This window comes from Culex quinquefasciatus, chromosome 3, assembly GCF_015732765.1.
Source record: "Culex quinquefasciatus strain JHB chromosome 3, VPISU_Cqui_1.0_pri_paternal, whole genome shotgun sequence".
Taxonomy (NCBI): Eukaryota; Metazoa; Arthropoda; class Insecta; order Diptera; family Culicidae; genus Culex; species Culex quinquefasciatus.
Genome location: NC_051863.1, coordinates 161613773 through 161637112, shown reverse-complemented (window position 1 = coordinate 161637112; position 23340 = coordinate 161613773). Strand labels below are relative to the sequence as shown.

General features: G+C 37.9%; 2 protein-coding genes across 2 annotated transcripts; both read left to right on the top strand.

Moving 5' to 3' along the window:
• Positions 1–837: 837 nt before the first annotated feature.
• On the top strand, positions 838–2554 carry LOC119769729. The gene has a single exon (XM_038263195.1). It carries the CDS (start codon positions 922–924, stop codon positions 1714–1716), a length of 795 nt encoding a protein of 264 aa, XP_038119123.1. The 5' UTR covers positions 838–921; the 3' UTR covers positions 1717–2554.
• A 20057-nt stretch (positions 2555–22611) lies between these two features.
• LOC119769935 lies at positions 22612–23288 on the top strand. Its single transcript, XM_038263809.1, has 2 exons — positions 22612–22725; positions 22851–23288. Exons 1-2 carry the CDS (start codon positions 22714–22716, stop codon positions 23112–23114), a joined length of 276 nt encoding a protein of 91 aa, XP_038119737.1. The 5' UTR covers positions 22612–22713; the 3' UTR covers positions 23115–23288.
• The last annotated feature ends 52 nt before the right edge of the window (positions 23289–23340 follow it).

Here is a 23340-nt window from a genome sequence, read left to right as displayed (position 1 = left end):
CTTGCGAATCAGGTGTGTTGTTCAGACACGATGATTATGGGGCACGCCGAGATTGATCACTGGGGAACGCTGAGTTGAGTGCGAAAAAGTGGGCCTTATGAAGAGCTACTGAAGTGCAATTCTTTAACGTTATAAAAGTAGAATAATTCCCCGAATAATGTCATATCAATCCTTTGGATGCTTCTATCTACTATCTGGGGGCGTTGCAGAATAGGAACAGGAAGTCCACCAGACAAGAATGAAACGCGATTTGTTCGCAGAATAGTTATAGAGGCTAAATATAAATGAGATTGCGTTGGACTTGCGTTTCGTTATGAGACTAATTGGCTGACTCGTTCAACGAAAAAAAACCGTTGCTCGGTCTTGCCTACAAGTACACAGAATAATTGCTTACGGACAAAATGCAGTTATGATGCGTTCTGCTGAGTCAGTGGGCGTATCTACATAATAAATGTCCATTACTCATCACCTGTGGTCATAAGTTTGTATTTCCCGCGCCACGTTTAGCGCCATCTCGTTTTCCGTTGATGAGTTTAAAATGCATGAACTTGGCAGCATCTCAAAGGTTTATTTTTAAACGATAGAATATGACTCCTGAGTGGCGACAAATCTCTCATCTTACTTCTGGCAAAATTGTATAAAGGTATTTTCCTCGTCGAAATCAAAACAAACTCACTCACAGGACCAGAGAGACTGCGCGCGAGAGAGCGTTTCCCCTCTGGCCGAGAGTGTCCTTCTCACGCAGCATCCTTTCGGAAGATTCATCCTTGCTCTGGTTTCTGGCTCGGAAAGCTATAAAAGCTCGCCGCGAGCACCCAATGCTACTCATTACCAAAACGTACACCTACCAGTTTGCTCAAGTTTGCTCCAAACACGTGGATTAACGGTTATAGTGCTCACTCAGTGTGCTGAACGTTAAGGATGTTAACCTGTGCCAAAATGGATAATAACAATCTATCGCCGAACCTGCTTGGGATTAGTAGCGGCGGAACCGGAAACAACAACAACAGCAGCGAGAACATTTACATAGATATTCCAACGCCATCGACGACTCGAAGTGTGTCTCCGCTGTCGTCGGCATCACCCGGCAAGGACAAAACGTTCGGGTTCTTCCAGACCATCTACCGCAAGATCAGTTTGAAGTCGAGTGACGAGCTGACTTCGGCTTCATCCGGCGGAGAACGCATGGACTCGCGTAGTTCCTCGGTGGATTCATGTTCCTCGCTAAGTGACCGACTGCAGATTGCCCCCAAGAGGCGCTCCAGTCCGTGTGTCAAGTCTTCGGCCGAGCAGATCTTGTCGCTCGAGCTGTCCAGTGCTTCCAGTGACGATTCTTCGCGGGGAGATGTCAAGTCCCAACGTGAGTCGCGACGGTCGTCGGTTCGAAAACTTCTGGACAATCTGTCCATCACGACTCCTGCAGAAACCGGCGGTAGCAGTGGAACCAACCGGTCCCGGTCACTATCCTGCAGCAGCACCTCGGTCAACCTGCTGAACCACAAGATCCTGAAGCAGAAGGCCGAGTCCAAGATGTCGTTGTTCAGCACAAACAGCGCGTCGGCAACGGCTACCGCCGGAAGCGGTTCATCCACCAAACCTCCGCCAAAGAAGATTCTCCGTCGGCCAGTGTCGTACACGTACCTACGGGGCATCTCCGGACTGCCAACGCAGCGCGTGCCCAGAACTTCGACTAGCTGCAGCTACTACGGACGCTAGGCGCGGAACATCTCCGGATCCTCAGCAAACCATATCAAAAAACGTGCAAAGAAAACCTAGAACTTAGCGACTGATTTGCGATTGCGATTGATTGTGCGAGTAAGTTACGTGTGATCTTGAGCATGGAAACCAACGATTGGCATTCGGTACCTTTGGACGATAGCATAAAACCTGTGTTGAGTAGTTTGTAATTGCAAGCCAGTGCAAGTGCAAATGCGATGATTATGAAAAAAAAGTGCAATTATTCTCAAATGCCCCCCAGTTGGGGCAGAACAATTTGACCAAAAACCATATGATTGAGCGAGCCGGCGGTGGTTTAAGCGAACCCAAACCCCGCCGGACCGACCCTTATTTCGCAAGACTCGAGAACAAGAAAACCTTAAGTGATCTAAAACAAAAAATGCTTAAACGCTCCTAAACTAAACAGTAAAATTATTGGTAACTAATTGGGCCCGGGCATGTACAGTTGATACAGGAATAGAGCGGCAAGTTATGATTTGAAGCCTGATTTCGGACCGGAACGAAACGCTGAGCAACACCAAACATTCTAAAAAATGATATTTAAAGTTCTGAGTTTTAACGGAATTGTTGTTTGAAGTATTTCTGCAGCACATTTGTTACTTTATTCCTAAACTAACGGTCTTCGGTTAGCGAGAAGGCTTTCGGCTTTGTTTGCGTTATTACATTTATCAGTAGAGGTAGGATTCAAGAAAGGAATGGACTCAAAAACTAACTTATCAACGGATAACTTATGATACCTAGTACGTTCTTGTAGATAATAAGTACTTTATGTAGAGTATTTTCGATTTATAATAAAAACTATTTCTTAAATTGTTAATACGAATTGCGAAATATTTAAAATAAAATGGCTATCCGAAAATTCCATTACTGTAGTTTCTTTAGAAAAGGTTCAATAAACCATTTTTATTTGCTTTTGGTATGTAAGAATCTAGCATCAGTGAAGAGAAATACAAGCTTGTTTATTGGACCTTTTTAAACCTCAAATATATTTTTTCAGGAGTTATTTTTGTGTCAAGAAAATCAAGTTTTGAAAGTAAAAACTTTTTTTAATCTAAATTTTAATTATTTGTGAAATCGACCAAAAATGATTTCTTATTTATATATTTAAATCAAATTAAGATGATGATCCATTTGAGTGCTGAAAAGTTTTTCTACTTTTCAATACTGTTTAGAAGTTTGACACTTATCTTGCCGGCATTCAAGCGGGAAAACAAACGTTCCACGGAAAACCCGGAACCCGATAAGCAGGGTGTTTTCTGGAATTCTGGAGTTTTTTTTTTTTTTGAAAAGGTCCAATAGAGTTATCTAAGCCCGAGCTCACGCCCACTAGCACTCCATTTGTTTTGCTGGCGGGTACAAAATTTAACCTCAATCTTTTTCGTGTACGTACACGCAATACATGAGCACGTAGATAACTCTATAAACCAAATTTTCAGTTTTTGCTTTTTGGGTGTTTTTGAAACCGCCTTGAGTCAGCGGTATTGAAAAACACCCAAAAAGCAAAAACTGAAAATTTGGTTTATTAGACCTTTAAAAAAAACTCCAGAATTGCAATAAATGGTGTATGCAAATAGTAAAAAATGTGTAAATTTGGAAGGTTGAATATTTCCACCAGGAAAGTGGTAAAATTAAACATTTCCATTTGATTACAAATTTGTTCTGACATGAACGATTTCTATTTTTTTTAATTGCGCAACTTCTCTGAATCCCCCGGACTGTAATATTTTCACAGTTTCCTTTTTATTATTTTTACTGAAAAATTAAAACTCCTCTTTCCAATGCTCCTCTCGACATTTTTTTTAAACTGATTTCGTTAGGTTTTAAGATTGAGATGGAATAGGGTTCACATCAGCATCACAGCCCATCTAATTAAATATTGAAAAAAAAAAATCTCCCACGTCATAACAATGGCAAATAACAGAATGTTGCGTCTGGCACTTTTACCCCAGTTTTCTTTTCTACTTCGATGACAGACACACAGTAAAAAAATCATGGTTAAATTACATCTGGGAAGAGGTACATCTTTTATGTCAGAAAAAATATGTAATTTTACCTCTGAAAATGTGTAATTTCACCACTTTTCTGGTGTAATGTCACTTTTTCAGTCTAAATTGTTGTAAAATTACAAAATAAATATTACCTCACTCCAAAGTCCAATATTACAACTTCCAAATTTACCTAATTTTTTTTACTGTGCATGGATCGCAGCAACCGATGGTCGATACTCGATGAGGCGTTAGCATAATGTTTTTTTTCGTTTTTACTTTTTTGTAACGACAGAATGTGTCATAAAGTCATAATCAGGTTCTTTTACTTTATACATTTATGTTTTATTACATGGATTATGCGTATTTTCTAAAAAAAGCAATCAATTTAATCTGTTGAATTTTAGGCCGTTGCAAATATTTTATGAATTTATGGGGAGGTAGGGGGGGGGGGGGCACCCATCCGGCGGTCGCATGATTGTGATACATGGTGGCATTAAAGAATATCAGAATCTGCATGAAATCTGTCCTCATGCATTTCTTGCGATACAGGGTATGACATTTTTGCCCGTTACCGACAATTATCGATATTACCGACGGCAGATTGATTATATTGCAGAAAATAAAAATCTAAACAGTACGAGGATTGAACCATCAACTTCTAGGTTACTGATCCGATACGCTACCACCACGCCATAGGGGGATGGCGTCGCTATTTTTAGACCACGTTTTCCACTTTTTCTCATCGAAACCGACTACTTTATCGACTTAATTTTGCTGGGCGAGATAGGACGTCGTCTATTTTTAGACGATGACTCAGCATTTTTCCACTCTTGCACCTCAAAAAACCAGGTGGCAGCACGATGTAACGCCACGTCCCTATGGACGCGTGATGAATAGTGAGGGACAGAGCGCGAACATATTGTTCTCTCTGGAGTGTTGCTTAAGGACACGCCAGCATTATATGTGTTGGTGAGAATTGCAGATCGATGACATGTTTACACGTGGGCAAAATTGAGCTATAGAGTTATCTAAGCCCGAGCTCACGCACACTAGCACCCCATTTGTTTTGCTGGCGGGTACAAAATTTAACCTCAATCTTTTTCGTATACGTACACGCAATACATGCGCACGTAGATAACTCTATGAGCTTGCTGCTTAAACTGTTATAAAATGTAACATTTTCTGTAGCAAATTCACTGTTGCAGATTTTGAGCTATATATTTCCTTTGGGTGTTAAGTATAAAAATTCAAATTACGAGCCATAGTTTCAACATTTTAATGAAAAAAGTGTTTTAAAATGCATTATACATCTGTCCAGTTGTTTTGTCATCATTCGTTTCCAAAATATCTAAGTATTGACGAAAATTTTATTTTTTGTGAAAAATATTTTTTTTGGAATTTCATAAAAATTCAAAACATTTTTAAACAAGCCCAAACATGCTAAATATGATTATCAATGCAGAAAAATGCATTTTAGATTGTTTTCAGTTGATAAGACTTCTATTATCATGAAAATTTCGAAGATTTTTGGAAAAATATTTTTTTTGCCCCCTGATTTTTCAGACCAATTTAGAAGAAGGGGGGGGGGGACATAAACATTGAAAAGTATTTGCAACGGCCTTACTGCAAAATCATTAAGTTGATTTTTTGTTGTGTTGAATTTAAACTATCTTAATAGTTTCAAAAGTTGTGCAAATTTTTTGTTAGTTGTTTATTTATTGTTCACTTGACTATTATTTAAGAGCGAGTCCACGAGCAAAGCATACCCATCTCGCATCGACCTCACCAATCTGCCTGAAATTTTCAGGGGTTGTTTGTACATATAAAATTAGCATCTGGCCAAAATATGAGCACTCTAGGTCAACGGGAAGTGGGGCAAATCGGGGCATAAAGTTTGGTGGTTCAAAAACGTCAAAAATTATAAAAAGGCTATAACTTAGGCAAAATTCAATTTAATTTCGAAATTCAAAGTGCATCTGAAAGGGAGTGGGTCTCGTGGCGCAGGGGTAGCGGCTTCGGCTGCCGATCCCGATGATGCTATGAGACGCGGGTTCGATTCCCGCCTTATCCACTGAGCTTCTATCGGATGGTGAAGTAAAACGTCGGTCCCGGTTTCTCCTGTCTCGTCAGAGGCGCTGGAGCAGAAATCCCACGTTAGAGGAAGGCCATGCCCCGGGGGGCGTAGTGCCAATAGTTTCGTTTCTGAAAGGGCTTAAAAAATGCAACAAAATTCAGGAAAAAGCATCCCAATTGGTTGAATCTGAAGGGAGTTATTGGCATTTTAGTGGAAAAATAGCATAATTTTCAAACTCAAATAAAAAAATGTTCCATCCAGATATCAACTTGCTTCGACCTGCAGCTTGTAGGGGACATCTGGTACTACCATCTGAGACTGAGAAGGCTTTGGGTAAGGCAGTTTAACATATTAAATAAACACTTTTACTTTTAGTGAATATTTGGGTTGTAAATTTTTGCTCGGAGGACCCCTTAGATCCCATTTTTTGGTGATTATTTCATCATATTCGTGTTCCTGAGACAATTTTACATAAGAAACATGCATAAAAATTGTTATTTTCATCAATTTTAACCATTTAAGAAATGAAAGTAAAAAAATCTTCGATTAACATTTATTGAAAATCAAGTTCGTTTCCAAGGATACTAGATGACACGAGAAGAAATGCAGATTCTTAATTTTTTTAACTTTTATTTTTAAATAGGTTAAAATGGATGAAAATGTGCATGTTTCTATCATGAAATTGTCTCAGGAACATGAATATCATAAAATTATCACCGGGAAATTTGATCTAAGGGGTCCCCCGAGCAAAAATTTACAACCATAAAAATCATTTAAAGAAAAAGTGTTTATTTAATACGTTAAACTGCCTTACCCAAAGCGTTCTCAGTCTCAGATGGTAGTAACAGATGTCCCTTACAAGCTGTAGGTCGAAGCGAGTTGATATCTGGATGGAACATTTTTTTATTTGAGTTTGAAAATTATGCTATTTTTCCACTAAAATGCCAATAACTCCCTTCAGATTCAACCAATTGGGATGCTTTTTCCTGAATTTTGTTGCATTTTTTAAGCCCTTTCAGATGCATTTTGAATTTTGAAATTGAATTGAATTTTGCCTAAGTTATAGCCTTTTTAAGATTTTTGACGTTTTTGAACCACCAAACTTTGTGTCCCGATTTGCCCCACTTCCCATTGACCTAGAGTGCTCATATTTTGGCCAGATGCTAGTTTTATATGTACAAACAACCCTTAAAAATTTCAGGCAGATTGGTGAGATCCAAACGACGTCCCATACAAAGGGGTATGCCTTGTTCGTGGACTCGCTCTTAATACTTACTTGATGGAAAAGGTTTAAAGGTTTAGAGTGGGTATCTTTCAGATGTTTTTTTTTGTATTTTATTATTTTTATTAGGTTTTTTGGATTAAAAATCAAATGTAACAATCCTATACCGAGCCCACATAGCATCACTAAACCGCATTGTCATTGACAAATCCTTACATGGAAATTGGTTTTCTATATTTAGTAAAGCCAGCAAAAACATCCTCCTGCTAAGCTTACCGCGGTGACATAAGCCATTTCCGAATGTGCTTTTGATATGTTCTGATCAAACGGCGAAAAGGCTGCTGAATTTTTGCCACACAGGATTATGTTCTGTTCCACTGAAATGTACTCAAACGGGGGCGTTGCTATGTAAATTTACTTTTTTTTTACCTTGAGTGGTTGCAGAATCATAGATCAAACTTCTTAACAACTAATGTCATATTTTAATCATGTATGCTTAATTTAATCAATGATTTATACAAATTTCATTCGATATTTTGCAATGCATTAATCTGGCTTCAACATTCTTAATCTAATTGTCTATGGCATCACGTTGAAACCCTGTCGGCGCTAAGTGCGTGGGACAGCCCAATTGTTACGCCGATTACGCCGTGGAATGCTGATAAAACGATTTCCCACCCCTTTTCAGCAGCCTCTCAAATGCTTTCGGGAAAACCGCAAAATTCTACCGTTGTCGCTGCCCTTTTGCCTGTTGTGGTTCCATCTGGCAGAAGTTAAGGAGGTGGACAGCTGTGCAATTAGTTTTTTGGGGGGTGTTGTTTATGATGGGTCTGGCAAATAGTTCCAGCGAGTGTTGTCGAAAACACATCTTGTTTGCATGTTTATTTCAGCTCGTTTTTGTGCGTCACGAAAGTTAAGCGTGATTGGGGTGGTTGAACTGTGATGTTACCAGCAAAATTAATTTAAATAACCATTTCATAGAATCCAATTTGAAAGGATTCAATGGAAACCGGGAAAGTTTTTATCCTCAACCGAGCAAAATACAGAAAAATACATTACAATGATTGTTCTTTTTTCATGGTAATAATTTCAGAAGTATAAATCGCCTCTGTTCTTCGAAGAGCGTTTTGTCCTGAGTCAGGTGTCAGGTTGAAGAAAACTGGACTCGCAAGCGTTCTTCGAACAACCCTTCGAAGAAGATGCTTGATGCTCCTAGGGTTTCGCCGAAAGCGATCAGCAGCGGGATGAGATAAAAAGTTGAGCTGTCGTTGAGTGAGTGTTTCTTGGTATTTAGAAAGATTTTTTTTGTGTGCATTTTGCTCGTTCTGAAAAGTTGACGATAACTTTTGTAGTTTTTATCAAATCGAACTGTTAGGACTAAAAACAAAAGACTTTTTTTTCCTCCATACCACGTATTGAGGGGATACAAAAATGTAGAAAATCTCGAAATTTCATATTACAGAATATTAATTAAATCCACTCAAAAAATGATTTCTAAACACTCTTGAAAGTTTCATGTAGATTTCATTTCATGATTCAATACAATAACACACGATTTATGTTTGAAATTATGCCATGCGCAAAGCGAACAGTCAAACTTTCTAAGCGTTTTTTCTCGAAACACCGAGTTGATTTACGAGTGCCACGATATCTCGAGATGGGATGGACCAAATTGGCTGGAATTTGAGGTGAAGACTCTCAAGACATCCCGTGTGCATGACGAAGCCCGATTTTAAAATTTTGTTTTTTGAAACAATACAAAAATCAAAAACTGAAGATTTTTTATACGGTAAACATAAAAATATTTTTATCTTTTTTTATAATAAACTTTTTGAAAAGCGGCCTTCGTCATGCACACGGGACCGTTATAAAGAGTATTCACCAACATTTTGAGCAGATTTGGTCAAAGCAGTGTGGAGATATCGTGGCACCCGTTTAATGAAACTGCTATCTTCAATTAGCTGTATCTCTGCAATGATAAAACCAAATGTCTTGAAATTTATTTTGAAATAAGTTGAAAATGTATATTTTAATTCTCTGAAACAGATTTAAAAACAGTTTAGGTGTGTGCTCATACCAACCCTTGACATTTTTGCTGATTTACTTGTATGCAACCCCTTAAATTTGCTTGTAATTTAAATAATAATACAAATACAAGTTTTGAGAGCATAACTTTTCAAACTACGTTCTACGATATTTAAAGGAAAATGCTTGGGCCATCACAACAAAGAAGAAGATAAAAATTGAAGTTACATTCTGAGGATTCAATATTTAAAAGTTAAACGTTGTCATCAAAATATTTGAGATCCGGCATCCAAAAAGTGCATAAATAACACTTAAGTGCTTATAACTTTTCATAGGATTATCAGATCATCAACGTTTCAACGTCGTTGGAAAGGTCTTTTAAATTCCTTTTTAAAAATATATAGCATGACGGGTTTTCTTACAAAAACCACCCTTTTTACAATCCTTCGGACTTTATTCGAAATCGTTTTTTTAGCATAACTTTTCAAGTACTTTACCAAACTTCATAATATTAACTAGGGTCTTGTGGGGACCCCAAGACGGATCGAATGAGACCAAAACGGTCGAAATCGGTTCAGCCAATCTGGAGATAATCGTGTGTATATTTTTCGGTGCACGGACTCATCATCCATATCGTCGCCATCGTGCTAACTTGTTGTACGTGCATTTTGGGCCAAATTGAGTTAAGAACGCCATTTTGTGCAGCTCACAATGCCTCACCATTTGACCTTCACAGATCCCCAAAATTCGATTTCAATCCTGAGATATTCCGAAAACTCCGTGCATTTTTGTCACTTTACATATGAAAGTAGTTTCAATCTTGTCGTGCTATCTTGTCACTCCCTGAAAATCGATGTAAGTGTGACAATTGGCCAAAGGGATTTCAGGTCAGGATGCGTTTGACGCACGTACAAGTCAGACTACCGTAAACATTTGTAATTATAACTCGGGACTCCAGCAACCAAATACAACCTAACTTCGGGACATTGCGAGATGGACCAACTATGGTCTCAGCAGCCGTATGAAATAACTTCGGGACAATGCACAGAATGGTAATCCAAACAAAACGTGTTTGTTATTGTTTACATTGCGTGCTCTAGTTTTTGTTTATTCAAGTTCAAACATTAAAACGGGTTTTTCTCGGAAAGTCGAAATGGCGGGTGCGACATGATAGCACGATGACGTCGATATATGAACATTCAACGATTTGAGTGTTATTTTGATGAATTTACACTAAGTTCGGTTAACGTAGTTATAGAATATCATTGCACCGCATTTTGAACCATTAATCTTCAATTTTTTTTATCTAATCTAACGCTCCATCATAAATCTGGAAAAAAACGCCTCTAAAACCAATGTTAACTTATTTCTCAAAAGTTTGGCTATCTCCTCGTTGTACCGTAACACTCGATTACGTCAGACGATAATTAAATTCTTTCTTTCTGCACCGCACCACACCCTCTTCGGCCAATGCTGCTCATCTGTTATCAGCTGCTGTGTGCTCCATAAGACACGTCCATTACTCAATGTAACGTAGTATATTTGACATAATGAAAAATCCTACCCGCGCAGATTTCGCAGATTCCCCCGCACAATAAATTAATATTACGAGTGATTTCGCAAACTAAAATTGATAAAGTGCGACTAAAAATAGGTTTCACATCCCGTCGGAAATCCGCTCCCCCGCGCCGGCAGCAGACTAAACTGAACCAAAAGAAAACCGCTTCTTCTCACTCTCTTAATTTATTGTGGTAGACGACGGTTGTTGGGAAGGGGATCTTCAGCGCGAAAAGCTCTAATTGATTCAAATGGCTGCGCGTCAAAGGAAAATTCAACTTTTTCTTTTCTTTCAACTTGTCTTTCATTTTGCTCGAATACAATATAGAGATAATGTTTCAAAAGGGCGAATCTTTAAACTGATATTGCCTTTTTTTTAGATTAGGTACATTATTCAACACATCATTTCCAAACACGACTCTAGGATTCCCTTTCATTCCAGCTTCCGGAATGATTTGGGTGGTTTACGTTCTGGGTAGACAGCAAGTCTCCCTTGGTCCCATACCTGAGCCAAATTGCCTTCGTTGTTTTGCGTCTTTTCCCCTTTGATTTTGTTCTTTATTTACGACAGTAGACAGTGCCCAAGAGTGGAGTCTAAAGATAGAATTCAATTAATATGCCCATCCCGATTCCGATCAGCAGGGTGAGAAAAGTCAAGCGATGATTTACGGTTATGACGAGGGTTCTCAGGAGTGTGACTCTCCAAATGACCCCCCCTGCGAACTTCGGACTGTGTGTCTGATAGAAAGTGTCCGTATTTCGACCGGAAAGGTTTTGCGTCTCGGAGAGGATGAAAATAGAACCTGTGGAGATAAAAATTCTAATTTTCCTTTTTTGCGACTCTTGTATACATTTGCAGCTCGTAAATGGACTCTTTTCTGATATTGAATTTTCTCTTGTCATCCTCTTACTAAAAATAGAACTAGATTTTAATCGGGCGTGGCCATTTTAGAACGTTGATTAAAAAGTTGTCGGATAGAAGAGAACGTTCCAACCACGGTGTATTTTTTTCGAGACCAAAGATCAAAAAATCGGTATGTCTGATATTTGGCACCGTGAAAGAAGGGCTCTTTCTCGACATTTTGCGGGGTTTATCGAAATATTTCGTGGGGGGTCTAGAGCAATTTTTTTTTTGAAGTTTTTATTTTATTTTATGGGATCACATCACAGAAAATCGGTGCATTCATGTTGCTATCACTAAAATTTCTTATGAATATGCCTCGGGGACTCTAACTAACTATATTTGACCAATATTTGACTTCCAATAAAAAAATCGAATCAAATTTACCAGTTTTCTAGCTTTCTTTGAAATTACCCCAAAATCCAAGCTGGAAACACCGATACGACCGAAAGTAAATCTTTTCTTTGTACAATTTGTCATGAAATAACAGCAACACATTGCCCTGATACAAATTTGAGCAACATTCCAACGCCCAAGGCTCCAAAAAAGTTGGAAGGGTAACTTCAACTCGCTGGTTCTCGGGCATAACTCAACCAATCAAGATGATTCTTCTTTCCAGTGATTTGTTAGGATGTCTAGATGATTCTAGAACTTTGCGGAACTTAATTTGATCAAATCTGTAATTTTTGCGATCAAAAACATCGTTCCAACTTTTTTTTCGCGTGCAAAAAAAAAAATCGCCAAAAATTTTTCTGTGTAGTGCTTTTCTCCAACATTTCTTAATTTACCTTTCACATGATGAGCACTGCCTACTGAGTTTGCAATGAATGCTGTAGAATAATTTTCATGAATTTCTTCATAATTGTTATAATTTTTATGTTTCAATAAAATTTTATCAAAATATCTTAGTAGGCACCGGAAAATCTGTACCGTAATGTAATGTTTAAATCTTAAATAATAGATTTAATTAAAATTTCTTAATAAAAACCGCTTTTATCACGATTTTGAGCTAAATTTTGTAAAAAAAAATCATCGTGCCTTTAGTTTATCTTTAGTTTTAAAACCAGTTTGCTGTAGATTGTTGTTTGAAAAATGAAATTTAGCTTAAATTAAGATAAGTTGCTAAATTTCCAACTTCAGCCACGTGCAACAATTTTTACTTCACCCGTGCGGGAAACCGATAATGGGGTAATTTGCGCGTTCGAAACTGTCAAAATTCCAAAACGTCATTACCGTCCTTCGGTTCGTGTTTGAAGTTTCGGGCCGAGGCTCTGTGAAGTCCCGAGTTATAACTGAAATGTTTACAGTAGGCGAGCTCGTTCCTGTGTCAAACGCGTTCCAACCTGAAATCCCTTTGGCCAATAGAGTCTTAAAGCCCTCCTGGGTGCTAAATAGTGGTTCGCAAAACGACCTCAATTTTGAACTGTCAAAGTGGAACCAATTTGCTGTTCGCCAAAAGTAAACAGTATTGTTATCGATCATTAAAAATTGATTTTTTTTTGCAAGTAGAAAAAGGTGTGACTTTTGTGTTGAAGTTAAGAAATCTTAAGAAAGTTGAAGGAGAGATCGTCATTTTTTTTAAATTATGAATGGAAGTTATTTATGGAGTTGATGCGGTTGTATCCATCCAGAAGCTGTCTTTATTGTTTGATTCTGTTTGAAAAGCTGGTTTAGTGAAAATCTTCTCTGTTTGTTGGATTAGATTCGCTAGAATTAGCGATGTTTTTTTCGCTGGACCAGGAAGAGCTGCAGGATTCCAAAACCAGTCAGTTCTTCGTCACCCGTAAAAAATAAAATCTCTTCTAACACATCGAATTGCGACAATTTTCCAGCAAAAATTGTCAAAAACTCGACAAAATAAATCACATACTACTGATTTTAAAACAGCTCATTTACCAGTAAGAAAAAAAAGTCATGCTTGTGCTTGAACAGCCTCTTACTTTGTAGATGTAAACAAAGTGGGATCATTCAAAAATAACGTTACGCATTCTCTCTATTCATCACCCAGCTAAAGCCTTATGTAAATTTATATGTACAACGGTAAAAAACCACGATTAAAAACCATTTCTGAATACTTTTTTTTAAATTTTAATGCAAAAAAAAATCAATTGACAAGACAACAATTTTGTTTTGATAAATCAACTATGGTCCCCTTAGAATGAGCTGTCTAGTAGGAACTTTTCTGTCAATAAGGGCCGCGAAGTAATTTTTTTAAGGGGTTATATACATGTAGAAAATCACAAAATTTCATATTACAGAAAACTTATTGAATCCACTAAAAAGATGATTTTCAATCACTCCTGAAAGTTTCATGAAGATATAACATGATAAAACTAAGTTAGAGACGAATTTAAGCTCAAAATTTTGCCGTGCGCAAAGCGAACTGTCAAACTTTCTGAGCGTTTTTCTCGAAACACCGAGTTGACTGACGGGTGCAACGATATCTCGAGATGGGATGGACCAAATTGGCTGAAATTCATAGTGAAGACTCTCAAGACATCTCATTTGTGCATGACGAAGCCCGATTTTAAAATTTTGCTTTGTAAAAAAAAATACAAAAATCAAAAACTGACGATTTTCCATATGAAAAACACCAAAATATTTTTATCTTTTAAAAAAAAACGTTTTTTTGAAAATCGGCCTTCGGTCATGCACACAGGACCACTTTAACGAGTATTCACCAAAATTTTGAGACGATTTGGTCAAGGCAGTGTTGAGATATCGTGGCACCCGTTTTTGAAACTGCTATCTTCAAATAGCTATATCTCGGAAATGATGATATAATGCCCTGGAAACAGATTTTAAATAAAATTGAGTGTATGCTGACACCAACCTCTGACTTTTTTGTCGATTTACATGTATGTAACCCCTTAAATTGATTTAAAAATCCATTTCAAATCATTTGCGGTCTTGCAAGAGTGGCAAAACGGCCTCGAACTAACATTATTCTTTTGCTAAGAGTGACAGCATTGCACGGGAATTGTTTTTTTTTTACGATTTTTGTTGAATATTTCAGAAATTAATTCGAAATTTTGGATCTGTGAAGGTCAAACGGTGAGACATTGAAATGACGTTCTCGTTCAACAATTTAGCCCGAAATGCACGTTCGTCAAGATAGGACGATTACGGCGAAATAATAACAACGCACTTTGAAATAAGCCTCGCTACTAAGTAGAAACTACGCCGCATCCTTTCCGAAATTTTTAAGAAACCTGAAGAAAAGATTCCACGGAAAGGGGTCTGCAGCACTGTAAAAAGTTTTGACGTAAAAATATTGGATTGAAATTTTTGTTATCATATTCTATTAAAAATAATAAATTATACATCTTCATTTTGAAACTGTATTCAAATTTTGACTTTGAAGGTAAACCTTTAGAAGTAGATTTACTCCACTATTTTGGGGCATCCAATGTGTACCGATTAGTGGCTAGATTGGGGTCACGGGGGTGGAGCGAATCTTGTTTACGTTTTCTAAGGATTGCGCCAAATTATGTCAATCACGCTAATGATTGTTCTTCATAGGAGAACTATGGCTGATCCCACACCCACCCACATGGGCGGGGGCACCTTGGACCAAAAAAACTGTCCTCATTCAATGGAAATGTTAGGTCTGTTACCGGGTTTGTAGAAATTTTAATGGCGCATCATGTTCAATTAGGACTACGCAAAAGAATAATAAAAAACAAGCTACGTAGTATCTATCACAAAAGGCTCTGGGAAAAACAACAAAACAATTTTTGGCGTATTTTTCCACCCACTTGTGCTTTGGTTAATTATGCATTCTACTCGGACTATTTTTAGCCGAGCAAAACATCTCCTGCGATGCTGGCTGGCTGGTATAATTCGTTTGTTTGTGTTTTTTTTTATGAAAAGAAAAACCCCGCAGCATTTTATGTCAACAAGGGATTCCTCTGTTTGTCGTCTGCGATGGCAACAAGTTTGCTTGGTGGTGAGTGACCCTATGTTGAGGGAGTTTTCTCCCCTTCGAAACACCTTTGAGCACGGTTAGGTCCGGAATGTGGGTCTCAACTCGATGTATGAAAATGTGCATGCATTTTCAGGCATGCGGTATCTGTCTGCCAGGTTATTCGTTTGTGGTTGAAGCAAAGAATGTGACACCCCTACATCCCTATGGAAGGCTGACCCTTCAACGAAGAAGATGTAGGTTCATTTACACTACGTGACTCCAACACTTTGGTTAAAATCGCAATTGTTTTCAATGGCAAGAATAATTGGTTTGTAAAATTTCGATAATCAGGCTAATTTTGAAATCTTCGTTTTCATGTTTAAATAAATCTTTACGTAAACTTGTTACAGAATGAAAACTTATTAGTCATATTGCTTTAACAATCGCGATTTCTGCCCTCGTGCACACAAAGAAAAAATACTCTGGAATTGAAAAGATCGTTCGTTGGATTAAAAGTTTGCGTTGGTGAATATTCGTAGAAAGTTCAAGCTTTTCAATTTAAAAGTTGGAATGTTTTTGATACTACCATGCATTTATGGAACATAATCGTTGTATCGGTAAAAGTATTTTAGTTTAAATTGGAAAAGAAACCTTTTATAGCAAGAATAAACCACATTTAATACTACAGTGTTAATTTCAGAAAAATGTGCTTGATTCTAGGCTTGATTTTATATTTATTTTTAAAAGTTTTAAACAGTATGTTAAATAAGACATTTTGTTATTGTATTCAACGCTTCTAGCCAAAATCCGAGTCCAAGCTGTACCGATTCTTAGGGTACGCCACCGGTCACTTCCGAAGACCCCAAGCTGGACGGTTCCAGACGGACGGCCTTCATCAGGACAGGTTTGGAGAAGTTGGCTGTAGATTCGGCAAGGGTGATCGACGTTTCCTGGCTGGAAGTGAAGTGCCTGAACGGGGAGTTCCCGATTCTGGAAGCGAATCCAGAAGAATGGATTGATGAGGCCCTTGGAACGGAATTCGATTTCGAGCACTTCATCCTCCTTCGAGAATGACACAGATTTTTTCGGCACGCTGTCCAGGGTTCATTCGGCTGGAGCTGCGCCGTCGCGAGATGAGCATTTGTGGGCGTTCATTTACTAAAAGAGATGGAAGTTAGTGAAGTTGGCAAGCCACTGAACACATTCTCATTACTCACATCCACTCTGGCTACCTCCGATTATCCCGCTTCTCGACGTCCTTCTCTTCGTCGGCTCCTTCTCCTCACCGTAAAAATCACCTGTCTCGTACTTGTCCAAAAACCGGATGTTTATATTCTTCAACGCAATCTCGTTCACGCAACTCTTCGGCAGCGCCATCTCCTCGATGATCTCGTTACAGTCTTCGCGGGAATTGACCTTCAATCACCAATCCCGGGCCACCACCACCGAATACAACCGGTGCGAATCCACATTCCTACCTCCCATCCTAAAAAAACAAACAAAATCAATCACAAGCCCCAAAAAACACCCAAGCTTTCTTCTTACCCATTCCGGTCGTGGAACAGCTGCAGTTTCTGCAGGAAGCTCGCCTTGTCCTTTTTGAGCACTTCACCTCGTCCCGCACCCGCACCACCCTCCTACGAAGGCGTTCCGCTGCTGCTGTTTGGCTCACGAAGGTTTCCGCGTCCGATTCTTGGCTGCTGCCTAGAATCACCAGCACCACCGGACCCACCAACCACCGGACCCACCAAAGTGTTTGTTTACATTTGGAACTTAGTCGTACACGGTTACACGAGAATGTCAAAATGAATGAAATTTTACAGTCGTACTAAAAGTTAAGACTTTTAAATCAGTTAGTAAGGAGATTTTCAAAAACTTTACCAGTAAAAGTTTTCATATTTTAAACAAGAAAAAAAACTTTCCCTCAAGCTAATTTTAGCAACTTTTTAAATCAAAAATAAGTTACTTTTGTCATTACGGTAATATTTTTTTGTGTGTGGCAAACTCTGTTGCACTCTAAACTGTACGTGTTGTAGAAGAAAGCATTGTGCTAGGCGCATGCACTACTAAAGCCACGTGTGAGGATACATGTGCTCCTTTTTGTCAGGTTGCTCTTTCAAGTACGTTGGTGTACTGTGATAACTGCGGTTCAAACGAAACAGCATGGCAGAATAATTTTTTTTTCCCATATTTTATTTATTGGCATCAATTATTACTATGTATCATTTAAAAAAAATCGCTTTTCTTATGTTAACACTTCTGTAAACACCTTTAAGCAACAAACTTGTCAGAGCTCGTTTAGGTGTGTGAAAGATGTCCACAATTTAGTTGTGACATTCATTCTTTCAACCCCAATCAATTTGCAAGCTACATTGTTCAAAGATAATCCACTCATTACGCTCAAGTTGTCATGATTTCTCTCTAACTCTGTTGGCGAGTCCGGTGTGGCCCTGACCCTTGATTGCAAACTCCACATTCTCAACGCATAACTCGAGGTCAACAGCTGATGGACGCTACTTATCTCGGTTTCGAACCCCATTTCAATCAGCAGGACGTCCTGCTGAGAGGACTTCACGTAAGAAGCTTCCTCGCCGTGGGCAACGTGTGTTCACAGACACTGGCACCAACAGATCAGATTGAAACACACAACTCGCGCCCATCTTCCGTGGCTGGGAGGATGCTGGGGCGTTACATTAGTCCCGTTGACTTGGGCGTGTTCCAGAAATAATATCCCCAAGGTAAGAGGCAACGATTGTCTTGGTCGGGCACGTTTTCCTGGTTGTGCGGTTACACAAACCGTCTAATATCGAATTTCATGAATGAATGTACACGCCGATGCGTGAAGACTGTCGGTGGGGCAGAAGCACGCTGTACGCAACGTGGTTATACCGAGATGGTGGTAGGAAGGATTATTTTTAAAATCCTGAATTACGCAACGATTGTGACTTGTGATGATTGTGAATCAAATTATTAAGACCTGTTGAAAAATGACAAATGTTGTTTTGGAAGAAGATTCAGCTTTGGAAAGTTCTATCCTAACAATATATTGTGTAATTAGAAGCATCCGTCCAAAAAAAGGTATCAAATAGAGAATTCACAGATTAATTAAATACAACACCATTTCCACTCGTACCACAAATTGCTTGCTAATGAAGTAGCCCCCTCTTGGCTTCCTCAGAACTCAGGCTCAAATTCTTGGATTATTTGAATTGACGAAAACTACACTGCTTAACGAAGAATCTGATTGGGGGCCACGAACACAGAGAACAATTTTATTTATTTGTTTAATCACCACTTAACTCGAGCGTCATTAGGATCCGGACATAAAACTGGTTGAAAGACAAGTTTTGTAGATATCGGACGATGAATAAATCATCAAAACTTCAAATTTGTTTTTTGTTTATTCGCCAACATGTTTAAAACTGAGCTTACGTAGTGAAGAGATGTTCAAATGTATTTAAATCTCGAAATCATGAAAACTTTTTTTTGAAGACCACTGTTATTAGCTGACTATGAATGAAGGATCGGTCGACACCTGCCTAAGAAACATAAATAGAATATTTATTTACCATTTTCAAGTAACAAGGTGAAAGTGGAGTGCTCGGTAGTGGCCTTGAAAAGTGAATTAGGTTCGTAATTGGAATCACGTACTTCTGCGAAACGCAGAAAATCAGTATTCCGTTCCCGGTAATATCCGGTATTGTATTGGATTTGTAAAGTATATCCGAGATAAAGTTTGAGGCGAGAACGAAGGGAAAAAATGTGCAGATACATGCCAACGTTAATGGGTTAGCGTTTACTATATACAAAGATCATTAAAGCTCAACTCTCGCCGTTGTCGTGCTATCTCGTTGCACGTGCATTTTGGGCTAAATTGAGTTAAGAAATCCATTTTGTGCAGCTCACAATGCCTCACCTTTTGACCTTGACCTTGAAACACCGTGAAAATTGCCAAAGATATTTCAGGTCAGAACGCGTTTGACACACGTACATGCCCGACTGCCGTAAACATTTGTAATTATAACTCGGGACTCCAGCAACCAACCTCAACCAAACAAAACCTGATGGTTATTGTTTACATTGCGTGCTTTCGTTTTTGTTTACTCAAAGTCAAACATTAGAGCGCGTTTCTCTCGGAACGTCCAAAAAGCGACGTGCGACAAGATAGTACGACAACGTCGAACTTAGAATCCTTTCACTCTTTTAAATACATCCTGTGAGCTGCTGCAAGCTTACCAGGTAAACTTGGCATGGTGTTGATCTCATTGAGTCCATGATGTTGATTGAGTGCAGTTGATTTGTGAGTTCTTTGTTTTGATATGATAAGTTTAAAGTGAATATTGTACTAAACAAGTGATCAAGTGTGTGACAATTTCCATTTCAAGATTTTTTCAAGAGTGGATTGTGACTGTGTATTAGGGTGACAAGAAAAAATGAAAATTTCAGAAAATCTTAAGAGATACTCACTGGCTAGGCAACTATAAGTAACTGTGCCATATTTGACCCAATCGGTTAACGTTAAGGGGTCGCTTTTTATCGTTGAAGTTTGTATGGGGAGTGTCGCGAAAATCAAGGGTTTCCAGCAAGGCAATTAATAACGTAATTAATTGGTAATTAAAGTAATTTTTGAATAATTAAAGTAATTGATTTTTTATTTACTTTTTAAATGTAATCTATTATAACAGAATTTTATTAATTTCAAATAAGAGTGAAACATAAAGATTAAAAAAGTTTGATTCTGTATGTAGAAGACCTTATTCACCACAGTTCTCTCCTAAAACTCTCCTAAAATTTATTTTTATCATGTTGTTTATCGAAGCTGAATAACAACAAAAGGCAACGCCATGTTATATTACCCAGTGGACAATGTTTTGTTTATCCGAAATCTATTCATTTTTATTAAGTAATTATAAAAAGTTGTTTTTTTTTGCAAGAGCAACATTACTGCCCACCATTGAAAAAACGGCTAATATCCACTTTTGGCAAAAACGAGATATTAGCACCAAGTGGTACAGGATGTTCCAACGCATCTTCTGGAACTTGAATTTCACTGAAATAGTGTTTAGACTTGGCTGCCGATGCGAAAAACTAAACGGCTAATATGCCACTCTTATGGGAAATTGCCTTGACAGAGATTTTGTGACAAACACTAAAACGCGTTTTTCTCGGAATACTTGATTTGGCATAATAGCCGAATTTTCAATTATGGGCAGATTAGATTTGATTAATTTTTAATGCTTTTCCTTCTTATATGCAGTCAAAATAATTTGAAGTTTATGTGGATCGAATATTTAAAACCAAAATGCTCTTAATTATCATTAATAAAAATAAAATTTTCAAGTGATAGCCATTTAAAAATCAATAAAAATAAAAATATGTGTTTTTATATTGTTTCATCATCTGCAGAAATTGGCAGTCCTGTAATATCTCTCTATTAAGAGCTAAGCTATTTTCCCGAAAAAAAAATCAAATATTTCTAAGACAAATGTTTCAATGTTAACTCAGTGAAATTAAATTGGACTAATATTCAGACGCAGAATTTAAATCCAATGTAAATGTCATATTTCACATTATCCGTATTTTCAGTAACAGATTTTTTTAATTTGCTTGAGAAAAATAACATGCAAAGTAATGTCAAACCAATGTTTGAAAAACATTTTAAAACTTAACGTTATTTTGATGAATTTCACAATTTTCAAGAAGAGCCGCTGCAAATATTTGTCAAAGTTTATGTTTGGCTCAAAAAATCAGGGGGCCTTTTTTCAAACAACTTCTATATTTTAATGGTATTTGACTTCCAATAAACTGAAAATATTATTAAAATTCATATATTGAAGTAAAACAGTACAGTATCTTTTTTGGCTTTTATGACAAACACGACTACAAAAAAAAAAGTTTTTAATCGTAGTGAAAAGTAATTAAGTAGTTTATAAATCTTAGGTATACAAAAACTTTATGTGTTTTACCAATTCCTGCTGGTTGAGTTCATGACATACTATACAGTTCCCTTATTGATATTTTTTTCCAAGTCTAGCTTATCACAACTTTTAGAATTTAGAACTAGGCTTCAGCATTTTTGATATTTTTAACATGAAAACAGCTATATTTATACTCATAATTGAAAAAAAAAGCAATTAGGTTGATAACAACAAGCATTTATTGTATGTTAAAGAGAAACTTTTGCTTAAATACACAGTTTTCTTTATTTTTGTAAGTTAAATTAACAGGGGTCCACATTTGGAAAAGTTTAGATTTTCGTTGTCCTATATTGGACCCCCATAATTTTTGCTCGAAAATTAGCAGTTTTTCGCTTTATTTTAGTAAAGTTTCTTAAACTTACATTATTTCGACCTGCTGAAGTTGAATAATCAGTCAAAAAATGATTGGATAGTTAATTCAATCATTAAATATAAATGCAGTTTTGTTGCGAAAATGCTAGTGGCCATGGCTGATTTCAGAAGTCGAACTCAAAACACTTATTTTGGCAAAAAGGACAATTCAATGCCAGTCAACATTGTTTTAAATGATGCTGAACATGCCAATTAAATGATTTGCAGACAAAAACACGCTTGAAATTGGGATTTTATTGATTTTTGGGTCCACTATAGGAAAGGGGTCCACTAATGGATAACGTACCCTAAATCTGAAAATTTATTCTAATTTTTTTGTGTAAGATTTTTAGATTCATATACATTTTTAGGTGTTTATTTTGCTTCCTGATTTTTTGAGTGAAATATTGAATGCCTTCTTCAAAAATGTACAAAAATGTACGACTGTTCAGTATTCACGTGTTTTCAACAAATCAAGAGTTGTAGAACATTCTAACCTTTTGCCGCCGTAGTTATAGATGGGAGTTTTTTTGAATTTAGCCTCATTGTCAAAGTAATTATTTACGTGGAATCACATGACTTTCACAGAACAGTGAACTCAACAATTCCAAAAATCGGTTCCGTACAATTCGCCGGAAAGGGCCACCCAATTCATGGCCAAGGTTAAGCCAACGACAACAACAACAACCAACTATTGAATGGTTTTACGCAAAGTGGTACGTGCTAAGCATATTGAAGGATGATTAATAAATGTGCACGCCCAAAACAATAATCTCCTTCCTAATTAATCATTGTTTGGCTGGCCTGATGCCACTCCAATTAGTTCCGTTCAAGAAGCGGCATGAATTGCTGTCTATGTATAAAAAGTTGAGCAGCTCGACTGGTTCGTTATCATTCGTTCGCCGCTTGCAATCAGTGCAGTGTACGCATTCCGACTCGCGAAACAAAAAAACAATCAACAAAACCATCCAAAATGTTCAAGATTGTAAGTATCTGTTTATTGGGCGGTGACCACTCGAATTATTCCGGATTTGATTTCTTCCTAACGAGATAAGTTACGATCGTAAAAATACACCACCTTGTTTTTGCGCTCCCCCGTTCCTCAAACAGGTCTGCGTTTTTGCCATCGTGGCCACCGTCGCGCTGGCTGAACCCAAGGCCGAACCCAAAGCTGACCCCAAGCCAACGGTGTTCGCGTACAGTGCACCTGCGGTAGCTGCAGAAGTTCCGGTTGCCACCGTGTACGAGACGTCGTTCCACGGAAATCTGGCCCCAGTGGCCGCCTACTCGGCACCGGTTCTGACCGCCCCGTTGGCGTACTCGTACTCCTACTACGACCCACTCGTCGCAGCTCCCATCCTGCTCCGGAAGTAATTGGAGCGTGCGGGATCAGCTGAACCATTTTGTGCGGGTGACCTGTGTGGAATCAAATTGACGCTGTGATTATTGGCCTGGATGTGTGTCGAAAGGATTACGAAAAATAAAATGTCAAATGAAGTGTATTTACAATTGAAGTGAATGAAATAGACGTTTTACTCTAAAAATCGATTTTTCTAAGCATTGCTAAATACTTTTTATTGTCACATGGCTCAGAGGCACG

Excerpts from the sequence above, each read along its gene's own strand:
- LOC119769729 (XM_038263195.1), top strand. The coding sequence starts at position 922 with ATGTTAACCTGTGCCAAAATGGATAATAACAATCTATCGCCGAACCTG.